The sequence below is a fragment of the Adiantum capillus-veneris genome, chromosome 25 (genome assembly GCF_014529385.1).
Source record: "Adiantum capillus-veneris isolate H3 chromosome 25, ASM1452938v2, whole genome shotgun sequence".
NCBI classification, from domain to species: domain Eukaryota; kingdom Viridiplantae; phylum Streptophyta; class Polypodiopsida; order Polypodiales; family Pteridaceae; genus Adiantum; species Adiantum capillus-veneris.
Window position 1 is genome coordinate 29,543,479 of NC_140955.1, and position 12,384 is coordinate 29,555,862.

Sequence of the window (12,384 nt, forward strand, 5' to 3'; positions counted from 1 at the left end):
GCCGCCATCCGGCCATAATATTCCGGCGAAAAAGAATATTCCGACGAAAAAAAAGTCTCGGTGGCCTCCGCTTCCGAGGCCTTTAAAGTTGCCCCTGATTCTTGTCCGTGAAAATTTTGGTTTCCGGTGAGTGATTTTCTTTCACGCACGATGGCTTCTCCTCATAATGAGGGCCTTACAAATGTGCGCTTTTACCACTGAAAATTACAAGGGTAAATCGGGCTCCATACTTAACACAATTAGAGAACCAATAAGTTTTTTATAGACCCTATGACCATGCTCCCTTTGAGGATTCAAGCATGGTCATGCGACCAAGCATCATGGCATTGTTTTGAAACCAATTACCCTTGCACAGTCTAGAGATCTCAAGAAGATGGGAAATAGTTAATACTAAAGGTAATCACAATTGTATATGTTCTAATTATGTGTGGGGCCCAATTCGTTTACTTTATTATGTTGAAACAACATTTGGAGCCTCTTAGTGATGATAGAGTGGTTCCAAGAACAACTTAGTTGGTACATTATTATATTCGCATAATTGTGGAACGTTAGGGATTCTTTGTATTTGAGTACCTTAAGGCTATGATCTAGTCCCTTCAATGATTGAAAGGCATCGCAATTCAACTCATTCAAGCTAGACAAAGTAGTAGTGAAAAGTTATATTTGTAAAAGAAAAAGGTGAAGAGTTCATGACTTTTGTGACAAGTACCTTATTCTATTGAACCCATTGTCCCCATTGTCAAAACTAAAAGAGAGAAATTTCTAGTGCCTCAAGATTATGTTCAATAGTCCCTAGAATGTTCCTACTCATCCTTGTGGCCCAATCTATAAAATTTAGTGTAGTGATACAATTCTGTAGAGCCTCTTATAGTGGAACAAAATGATGGCAAGAATGGTCTCATGCCCATTCAACACAAATGTACTCATGCGTTCTTGTGATTGCTGCAAGCTAGGGAATAGTGCCTTAAGCTTCAATAATCCAATCCTTTCAATGTATATAAAGAAATTGAATTTAATTTAGTAATATTATACGAAGTATTTAAAAATTCACAATAGGAAAGTGTTGTACATAATTTATTAGTAAGAGAAAAGAATGGACACAACGGCTCCATGCCCAATATATCCATCATTTTTTAACACATAAATCTCTATTTAAATGGCTTTTGACAAATTATTCCTCCCAAGTTGGGAATGGGATTTTTTTATTTTATTTAATATGGTTTTTCCATTGAGCAAGCTATTTTTTCAGATATTTTTATTCACAAGCCTTCTTTCTTGGGTTTCAAGGATAGAGTAAGATTGGAGTTTAAGAACCTCTTGAGAGGGTAGCACTATTTACTCATCCCTGCAAAGATCCTTCTATCATTCCAAGAATAAAGAGCATTTTCAGGTGCAAGTTTAAAGCCACATCTTCAAGAATGTGGGGAGATCATATGGAAAACCATCACTGGAAAAAGGGAGAGCAAGGCCCAAAGAGATGACCTACAGGCTGTGGGTTGAATGCTAGAGATGTGGCCTCAACTTAAACCCAATGGAAAGTTTGCTATACCAAAAAGGTCCATGGGTTTTGAGTCGTGCAGAAGAGTAACAAGTGAAGAAGACTATATCTTCATTGAAGAATCCCATTGTGCATGCGATGTTTAAAAACAACTTTTACGAGAGATGGCAATCTTAGTGGTCTTAAGTACCATGATTGACACAAATTCTTATAGTTTATCTTACCAATTTCCGTAAGGGTTGTTTGAGAGATGACATTAGAAGAACAATCTATAAAATCACTAAGTTGGTACGCTGGATCAGTTCAAAAGAGATAAGAAAAGGCAACATCGATGCAGCATGCTTAAATGCTATTGAAGCAGGGTGTATGGTGAAGAAGTACTTTCCAACAAACATTCTTACCATCCAAATGCATCTACTTGTGCATGTGGTTGATGAAGTTGCAATTGCTAGGGTAGTCCATAGCAGGTGGATGTTCTTCGAGAGAGATTCATGAAGACTTTAAAGGAGTTCGTTTGTCAAAGGGCTCGCCCCGAGGGTAGCATGGCCAAAGGATGGCTTGTACAAGAGTCTCTTGTCCTCATCAGTGAGTTTGTGGGCTCAATTGATCCAGAGATGCCCCGAATGTGGACTACTAGGTCAACGTCAAGGTGTCACAGGACGAGCCGCAGGGACAAGGCATCATCAGCAAGATGGATATCACAATGCGAGAAAAAGTTATGAGATTTTGCCTTCTCAACTCAGACATCATGCAAAAGTGGCTAGAGAGGTACGAAGGGAAAAAGCAATAACGCTTAACAGATTGCTTACAATTCAAGCGCAACCGTACCACTAAAAACCTTCCTTTTCTAGATCATCTTCAGAAATTGCCTGACTTTCCAACTAGGCGATGGTTAGATGCGACAATCTTAGAGGCAAAGAGGGATGAAGTGTTGATTACTGAAGAGGAAGAGGAGACGTTAAGGGGTTACGATTGGCATGTAAATTTTTACAACTTCCTTTTTAAGCTCCACATGATCACATTACTTTAGTAACTTTAAGTTTGTTTCAATTTTGTGACTGCATGGGAGATACTTTAGAGTGCAACGGATAGACGAACAAAGGGTCACCTTCAACAGTGGTGTTAGGGCAAGCTTCATCATTAAGGATACACTCACACTTATATTCAAATGGTTTTCAAAAGATTGGCATGGAATATATCACGAACCTTAAGGTGTGGCGGTAGCCTTAAGCTTGTAAGCTTCATTGATTATCGCCTTAATCTCATACAATCGTGTACTTACCTAGGTATAGGGTTCTATTCTTGGGCTTCACTTTGATGGAAATTTCATCTCCTTCCTTCAAGTTTCTTTGTGACCTTTAATGATTTCATATTCTACACTAAATGCTAGGCAGCTTGGATTTTCTTTTAAATAGCCTTGGCTTATGGCTCCATTTCTTTAAGCATCTAATTTGGGGATTCCACCCTTATGGTATAATCATGGAAACTTAGTGGAGATAAAACACTTGACCATATAGGGTTTTTTACAAAGAGACAACTCAACACCCTATGGATAGAAAAATCAATTGTGTTGTTTAGTAATGGAAGATGTTCAATCAATAAACGTGATTCGTTGTTGCAGTAGGCTCATAAGATATCCTTAATTTCAATGCAACACATTTTAGTAAAACACACATTCAAAAGATCTTCTTGATGGAAAAGGTGGTCAATATCAAATAAGAAAAAAATGATTTTTGTCAATTAGCTACTTTGGTGAGCATTCAACTACTACATAATCAATGATAACCTCCTTGAATTGTGAAAAATATCCTAATAAAATATGTATTAATTCCATCATCAATTGAGGAATATCATGGGGATACGTTTTCCTTGGCATTTTTACTCCTATATCTTGTATTATTCGGCAAGATAGCCACTTCTTTGCAGCATAATGCCCTTCTATTTTTGACCAAAATTAACTTCTTTGGATAGTATTGAGTGTTTTGGCATACTCTCGACGTCCTCAAGTAGGGCTATCAGGGCCTCCATATAGGGTTGCATTTTCAAGCCATTGATTGATGATATCTCAATCAAATTCCTTTAGAAGTTCCTTCCAACTTTATTATATTTTTTGATGGGTGGAGATCCATTTCATGCCTGTTTGGTGAGTCGCCCAAAAAAAAAGTGCCCATTCTAAAAAAGCCTCGATAATTGCTAGTAGTCCGGAATGAGTATTGGAGTATTTTACTTCAGCTTATCAAAGGTGTAAGCTATTGGCCAATCAAGACCCCACATAGAGCAATACCGCTCTCATATGCTATTTCATTGAATTCTTAGGTGACCTTTAGAAGCTTAAGCGTAGGAACCAACATTCCTTGAGCTCCTTGAAATAAGATTCTTGCTACTTTTGCTAAAGCGACTTAGATCCCTTCTATAGAGTCTTTGAAAAGTGCAACAATGAGAGCATAATCTATAACAAGGATCCTATGTTGTCTTGTGATACCTAGAGCCTTTGACCTCAATGAGTAAAGACAATATCCTTAGTAACTAACCTAAGAGATGTAGAATGTGCATTTACTCTTCTTTGGCACAGACCTCATGGTCAACATTCCAATACTTTTTGAACATTTCCCTCATGCACTCTTCTTCTAGTTTAGACTGAAGTAAATATTATGAATGAAAACCAAGACAATCACTCAAAAGTTGTCTAGGGAAACCTTGCATTAGATCATTGAAGCTTGCAAGATCAATGATGAAAACAAAAGGCATTACTAAGCATAGAGTGTTGAATTCTGTTTTGGAGATGTCCATCTCTTGAATCCAAATTTGATTAAGCTGGATAGAAGACACGACATAGCCGATCGAGCAATGCAATGCTATACTATCAAACAAATGCCTTTGCCTACTCATACAAACACAACTACCCAATCAATAATACAACGATGTACCCAGGTTTCTTTTGTAAGATATATCATAGGTAGCAAGCCATGAGACAACACAACTAGTCAAAATACGGACATGGGCCAAAAGTTTAGCTTGATAGCCAGGTGTGTCCAAACGTCAGTGTTTGTGACTTCAGAACTACAAAAGCACCAACTAGATGTATGACCACGTGTCAAGGCCTAAGCACATTCACTACAAGCTAGAATGGAAAATACTATAAAATCTTTTTAAATATAACCTTAAAAAACCACCATAAGCAAGCAATGGATTAACATGAATGTATTGTACATGCTGTCTACAAGAAAAACTCAACATCAATCAAATTACTCTCTCTCTCTCTCTCTCTCTCTCTCTCTCTCATGAGCGCCCACACGATTGGTTATTCAAGTTCCCCCTTGCATTATAGGCCTTGAGTTCACACTCCTCAAAGATATCTTTTGAGGTCTCTTGGGACTGTTCCTATGATGTTAAAAACTTCCTCGCATAGGGTTGAATGAGTGCTATAAGTCTCTGTTGATAGCCCATGGCCGTGTTGAGCTGCAGAGTCGTGGTCATTGGTAACATCCTTTTGCCATGCATGTTGCATTACTCACACAACAAGCTACAAGCAAGTTTCCAAGCTCTCCTGGTCATTATTTACGTTCATAAAAAAAAAGTTAAGATGTTTCCATGATTGTATGTGCAATTACAAGGAGAAGAGAGGCTGAAACTCGGTTACTTTCAAGCACATTCTTTTTTTAGGCATTTCTGTACGCCTTCCATCTCTCCATTACACCACCTACACAATGTAGACATAGTCCACATGAAACGAAGCCAAGGGACACAATGGTTTGGCACTGCCTTCAAGGAACGTCATTGAATTCTACACGAGCCATGTCATGGAGAACCTTATTTTCACCTAGACCATTTGGGACCATCTCTACTTAAGTAAAATACTTCACTTATTTATTTAGTTTCCTTCATTGCCAGCAAGCAGTCATTTTGAGGATTGGCAATGACACAAATTGTCATTGCCTTTCCCAAATTTGCTATCAAATGTAGTGCCTCTTTGGAGTTACGGAAATCAAGCTAAATGAGCAATAGCTGGTGGTTCATCTTTACTATTCATTCATGAGCCACAATAAAGCCTGGCACTAAGCCAAGCATTGAACAGTAAAATTGCTGCCCAACTGAGCTCATGACATAAGAGGATAAGTTGGGTGGAGCACACAAATTTGCCTCGGGTGCAAACGATCAATTAAAAGGTGCACATACTCCATAGGCACAGTAAGCATCATTCCACATCTCCCACTGCACATGCACCAGCCAACATTACAGCATTGACCTGGACCATCCACGTACATTGGTTCAAAGCTAAGCAAACACAGCACCACTGACAGCAAAAGGGAAGGGAAGAGGGGAGGAGAGGGGGAGGGGGAGGGGGGGCAAAGCAAAAAGGATATTATTCCCTGATTAAACACTTCCATCTGATATCTCCTACAAGTACCTCAAATTGATCATCGCAGTCCGAATTCATAAACAACGTAGACACTTGGCAAGATGAGAAAAGCATGCACAAACAGCACAAAGCCCAAAGTCTTTTCTGCCAACAGTAACCTGATGGACAGATTTTTTACCCTGTGATACAGAGACCACAAAATCAAGTCAAAAACTGCTTCTCCAACTCATAACCTCAGACCACATGTCCTATTTTCAGAGCGCTGAAACAATGCAATCGAAATTTGGCTACTACCAAACGTCACCTGTTCCATTTGCCACCACTTTGCCTCCCAATTATGAAGCTTTCCAATGAAATTAATGAGATCATGGACAAACTAGCAAATGAGGCAGTGTGCTGCTATTGTGGTATTGAAACGTGTGGAAAACACTTCAATGAGAGCACTGTACAACTGAAGTGAAAAAGAAAATTCCATGATCATGCTCAAGGATGTCGGGGTATCAATGATACAGGATAATGCTTTTGCAAGACTGAAGAGCTTGCACGAGTACTGCATACTAAAGAAAATAGTCAGGTGTTTTACGAGTAGTGTCAGGCTCTGTTTGCCGTGGAGCAGGCTCAAACTGTACAAAGGACTTCTGCATTGACTCATCAATCTCCATAATGGCTGCCATATTACCACATCGATAGCAGTAGTTTGGAGCACTAAACACTGTTACCACATTCTTATCCTGTCTCAGAAAACAGAGAAGCTGAAGTTTTTGAATATTTCAAACAAGCATTTGAGCCATAAACCACACAATAATCAGAAAGATCAAAGTTGCCGGACAGTAGAAAGAAATAGACAAGACAGTCATTATTTCAAGACTACCTGACACAGGTTGAACCCTTCCATGACCAGCTGATGAGCTCGCGAAACCAAACTTAACCCATTCACATGATTGAAGTGCTCTGCAATATCTTGACCAAATGTGTAGCCAGCACCACGGGGTGAGATACCCCAGCCACAGCGATCATCGGGATCTGACCAAAGTAAATCACACATGGGTCCTTCATGTGGCACCTGTATCATATGATTTTTGAGAAAAAGTTAGTACAATCAAGATAAGGAGAAAAGAATGACAGATTGTACAAGCTCACCTCTTGAACCCTTTCCAAAGCACGTATATGATCAAGGGTATCCAAGGATGGAGAGAGGCCACCATGCAAACAGAAGATCTGACAGGACCAAAGTTTCATGAAAAGGACCCAAAGGAATCCATAAATAAACCAGTCTTTAGTGAAAATAACCAATCACCTGGCTTTCAATCAACGCTGTAAGTGGTAGAAAATCAAAGAGATCTGTAAAACACTTCCACACGTTTGCATTTCCATACTTCCTCAAACATTCATCGTAAAATCCATATCTGCCAGCAGAAGCCAGTCAATAAGAGCCACCTGTCTTTTGCCTTAAATTTTAACTAGAAAAACTGTTCTGCCAAACTCATTGCGATCATTTTAGGAACCTTACACTTGTGTAATTTGCCTGCTTTCATGGTTGCCCCTTAAAATAGTCATTCGATCTCTGTATCTGACTTTCAGTGCCACCAGAAGTGTCACAGTCTCTACAGAATAATAACCTCGATCTGCACAGCATTCAAAGTTGGGCCAGTCACTCTGTATTCATGCACAATGATGAAACAAGGAAACATAGACGTTCAAAAACAAAAACATACAGACAGGCTTGCGCATGAGATACATTTACCTCTCTAAACTTACATTTGACATCCGAAATGCCAAAAATGTCCATGCCACAAGTCAAAAGAAGAGCTTAGAAGGGGGGCGCCAAATAGAGCACAAGTTCCAAAACAGTCTAACCTCTGATGTTTAAGCAACCTAAGCCAATTGATGTGGAGCATATTCAAGCTTTTGATTATGAAGGAGACCCCAACTTACAACTCTTTTTGTCCATACTAAGATGGTTAAGTAAACAAAACAGACTCAATGAGACCACAAATAGCAGTTCAAAAGTAAACTCCAAAACGAAAAGTATCCTTCAGAACCTCCTTCAGGAAAAGACCAAAACAAATTTACATTGATTGACGAAAAAGGTAGCTTGCAAATTATCCACAAGCATTGAAAAGAAGCTCGTCATTGACATGAGCTCTCTCTCTCTCTCTCTCTCTCTCTCTCTCTCTCTCTCTGTTTTAGGGTTTCGAATTTCTGTTTTTTCGCTGTTTTAGGGTTTTGCTAGCTGTTTCAAGGTTTCCACATGTTTTAGGGTTTGAGTTGTTCTTTTACTGCCCACACTACACATTTCTCTCTCTCTCTCTCTCTCTCTCTCTCTCTCTCTCTCTCTCTCTCTCTCTCTCTCTCTCTCTCTCTCTCTCTCTCTCTCTCTCTCTCTCTCTCTCTCTCTCTCTCTCTCTCTCTGCGTCGCTTCTCCTTGTCGCCCCCAGCCCCTGGCGGCCCCGCCTATACGGGGTAATAAACCTATGTGAAAAGATAGAAGCAAAAGATGATGGCTTCTCCACACAACAAAACACCTGAAAGCGGAGATGGAAGGTTGGAGGGAGGAAAAGGCAAGTTTCCTCCAAAAGCAAGATAGCAAAGAGGAACAATGAAAAGCGGAGAAAGAGGACATGCGGGCTGAAATCAACGCGCTCAAAGGGAGGTATCGGCCCTTTAAAAAGAGCTGGCCGAAGTTAAAACAATGCACACGCAAGAAGTTATGCTAGAGATTAGGGCGGCAAGGGAAACAGGAAAATTATCCTTCTATAGAGAAGGAAAAGTGGTCTTATGGAGAAACGCTCCACATGACGGTTGCAGACTGGGGGGGGGGATTCTTTTCAAGGATTTCTCTATATTGCCATATGCTACATTGCTCCAAGTGTATTAGCATATGCATCCCCATAGGAGAGTCTCCTTTCTCTGTGCTTGATGATGACATATGGGAGTTCTCTAGGGATGAGGAAATCATTCTCCTTGGGGACTTCAATGCCCCAACGGGCAACCATCAAATAGTCTTCTAAGACACCTCGGAGATGTTGAGGGAGCTGGACACCATAGACATGGAGCTTGACAAACGCTCACAAGATACAGAAGTACAGAGTATGAGAGATCCTTGCTAGATATGGGTTAGCCATACTTAATGGCTTACAGAGATTCCCAAAAGCCCCCGGATTTACTTGCTTCCCACATAGTCAAGGGTTAGCACAATGGATTAAATTAAGGCCACACCGAGCTTTCTTTCCCATATTGAGAATTGGACCCTTGCCCATTGGGGTAGCAGTGGACCATGCCCTTTTGACACTGGACATCTCCTTCCACTTCACCACAACTTAGAGGACACGAGCAAGAGGTCCTACAAGATATACTTTCACTTCGAAGACACACTCTGTTTACATGGATGGGATTTATAGACGCCTATGCACTGAGGATCCAAGGTGAGCTTTGGAGGAGCTCACCCATATTCTAACAGAGACTCTACGGGATGCGGCTAGGGAGGCTTATCCTTTCTCTAACCTGCATGTCCCGCTCTAACTATTACTTCTCCGGAGGTGTGGGGCCAATATGTAGCATCCCTATACACAGTGTCGAGGCAGCCACCTCTACCGGATCCACCATAGCCATGCCCACATGCATGTCTTCTTTACAGCGGAGATTGTTGCGAAATTGGCTTTATCTGACAGAAAAATAATTCTAAATGAATTATTGGATTTATAAGTGAGAGGGTTTTCTCGCTTGGAACACCAAGGAAAAATAATTCTAAATGAATTATTGGAATTTTAAGTGAGAGGGTTTTTCTCACTGGAGACATCCGAGTACAGAATATTCCTAATGCGTCATTCAGAGTAATGACGGGAGCACTGTGAAAGGGAATATCTGTAAGGCCACCAAGAACGGGTACTTCTGATGCGTCACATCGGATGGGTGACAGGGAGCATCAGGAAGAAGTATCCAACCATCCGCGAACGGACATCTCTGATGCGTCATAGGATGGGTGACATAGAGCATCGTGAAGGAGATTGTACCGTAAGTTCAGTAGGAAAGCACTAGGTGATGGGTATTCCTGATGCGTCACAAGGTGGGTGACGGGTGCATCTAAAAGGGAATATCCATAGTCGGGAGGAAATTCTGAACTGTGTTGGAATTGTGCACAAGAAAAAGCAAGCACTTGAATGAAGATGGGTTCAGAGGAAACTTTGAGGAAAAACAGATGCTTTCTGAGAAAGCGGGATTGCTTTTCGGGAAAGCAGATGCTTTCCCGCGAGGAAGTCTATGTCTGCATTGCAACTGTGCATGTGATTGCATCCAGGGACGCCTGGGAAGTGCTGTGAAAGCATTGTTTTTAACTTATAAGGTTTTATTGAGTTTTTGGGCAGGTTTAGACTATTTTTAAAATACGCCGGCCGCCCACTTAATAAGTGGGCAGCCATCTGATAAATAAGGCAACAAATCAGCCAGCGTTTTCTCTCTCTCTTTTTCTGGCAGAACAGCGAAAAAAAAAAAGAAAAAAAAAAGGCCGCAATCTCTACGCGAGCAGCTATTCGTGCTCGTGGCTAGGAGCTATAAAAGCATCACATGCCCTCACTCAAAGGGGAAGACCAATCTTTGCAAGGAGGAGATGTTGCTGCAGATTTCAGCCGTAAAGAAGACGTTGCCGGTGATGCCATGGCTGCCCCAAGTGTACCAGATGTTGCCAAGACCCAGTGCGCGAGTTCCCTCGCGAAGAAGTGCCTACGGAGCGTGTTTCCATCGCGAGAAGTTGCTGTTTTTCTCTGTTTTCAGCCCATAAATGTCGTAGACGGGGTTGATTTACGAGAATGAACCCGAGAACACCTCTTCTGTGTGTAAGATTTTCAAAAAACCCCTTTTTTGACCCTTTTGCTTGGTCTGCCCTTTGTTACTTGGTGATCCGACTCTCAATCCGCAAAGCTCTACCAAAATCTCACATGATCGGCTTTGCTCCTTCACAACCTTGCCGTATTTCAAGATTCTCATAGACCCCGAACTGAGGCCACAAAAATGATAAACTTCATCTGCAACCATCCTCGAGCAACCACACCCAATCTTTGTCCGGTCATAACTTGCAGTCCGTAACTCTGTTTGACAAGCAGTCAATTCTTGTTAGCTCCATACATTGCATAGAATGCATACTCTCCCTGACAAAGCTCCAAAATCATCAGATGGCACGCCTACCAATGCGATCAACCCGACATAAACCTAGCCCCCACCAAAACATTGGCTGCTAATAACTTGACATCCAAGACTCAGATTGCCATTATGAAAAGACCAGTAGGCTCCATAAATCAAGCTCTACACACACACATCTCCAAACTGGCTTGAACCACATGGCTTCACTTGCCCTATCCGGCTCAGATCTGCAATGCACTGCACCTTCAAACTCAAATATCTTGGGCTCCATAGCTCTATTTGATGACTCGTTCCAAAACAGATTTTTAATAGAATATGATGAATGAACTAGCATTATTTTGCTTTATGAATTTATGAAATAAGGCTTTTTGGAAGATGATTTTAAATTTTGAATAAAACCAATGTTTTATGAAAGACAAAGAGCAGAATTAAGAATGAGACCATGATTTTGGAGCAATGACAGCTCCTGAATGAACCTAATAACGAATCATGAATCACGATTGATTCAATCGAATGAATGACTGGACCACTCTGTTCATTATGAACTTAGTGACGGATTGGGATCCCCGGAAAAGAATTCTCGCACACGACAATGCTTGAGGCAAATGACTACTTGCACACTACAGTGCTTGAATCGAAAATCTTTATAGACATGATCGCGATATGGGATTAGTTAATCTGACATCAGTGAGGTCCGGAATGGATCTAGATGTGGTTACTAAATACATTGCTGGCAGTCATGGTCTGAGAAATAGAATGAATGTTTCTGTGATTGATTGTCATGTGATGTCATGTGAAATCATGTGCGGTGATGTGACTGTCGTCTTTGTACAAGTACTAGAGGTGTCGTGTCTAGTGCGTCGGTACTTAAGAGTCAATGTCTACTAAACTGGTTTATGGCCTCTATCTGTTTTGCAGGTATAATCGAGAGCGATTACAATTCTTTCAAGAGGTGGGTATGTCAAAAATAGATGACATGGCAATTCTGTACAAACGCAAGTGGATCACGTGGCAATTCTGTACGGACGTTGACGTAGCAGGATTGTACGGATTTCTGTAATTTGCGATGGCTGCTTTTTACCAGCTATTGAGCATTAGTTACTTTTGGGACAGTTTGCTTTTGAGTTTAGAAGCTTTTGGGGCTCTGCTTTTGGGCATCCCTCGTAAGAATAAATAAGTCCTAAAGGCCTCACTTAGCAGAGCATCCGGACGCAAAGTCTAAGAGCTGAGGACTCTACGGGAGTTGTACTTTGCTCAAAGATTAATATAAAAGAAATGCTGAAAGGGACGCCAGTCTTTGGGGCCAATCTCTCTAGGCACAAAACTATGCCGGGCCGTGTCAACCAAATTGAACTGTGATTTTAAAGTTGTGAAGTATTTTAAGTGATCT

General features: G+C 40.9%; 1 protein-coding gene across 1 annotated transcript in view; it reads right to left on the minus strand.

The window, feature by feature from the left end:
• Positions 1 to 6,059: 6,059 nt before the first annotated feature.
• LOC147424642 (serine/threonine-protein phosphatase PP2A-2 catalytic subunit) overlaps positions 6,060 to 12,384 on the minus strand; it is a 47,799-nt gene continuing 41,474 nt past the window's right edge. The window contains exons 2-6 of the mRNA XM_086500380.1: positions 7,369 to 7,483; positions 7,156 to 7,264; positions 6,999 to 7,076; positions 6,730 to 6,921; positions 6,060 to 6,589 (exon numbers count right to left, since the gene is read on the minus strand). Of these exons, the coding sequence (XP_086356506.1) occupies positions 6,416 to 6,589; positions 6,730 to 6,921; positions 6,999 to 7,076; positions 7,156 to 7,264; positions 7,369 to 7,483 (668 nt within the window). The 3' untranslated portion in view covers positions 6,060 to 6,415. The remainder of the gene's footprint in view (positions 6,590 to 6,729; positions 6,922 to 6,998; positions 7,077 to 7,155; positions 7,265 to 7,368; positions 7,484 to 12,384) is intronic.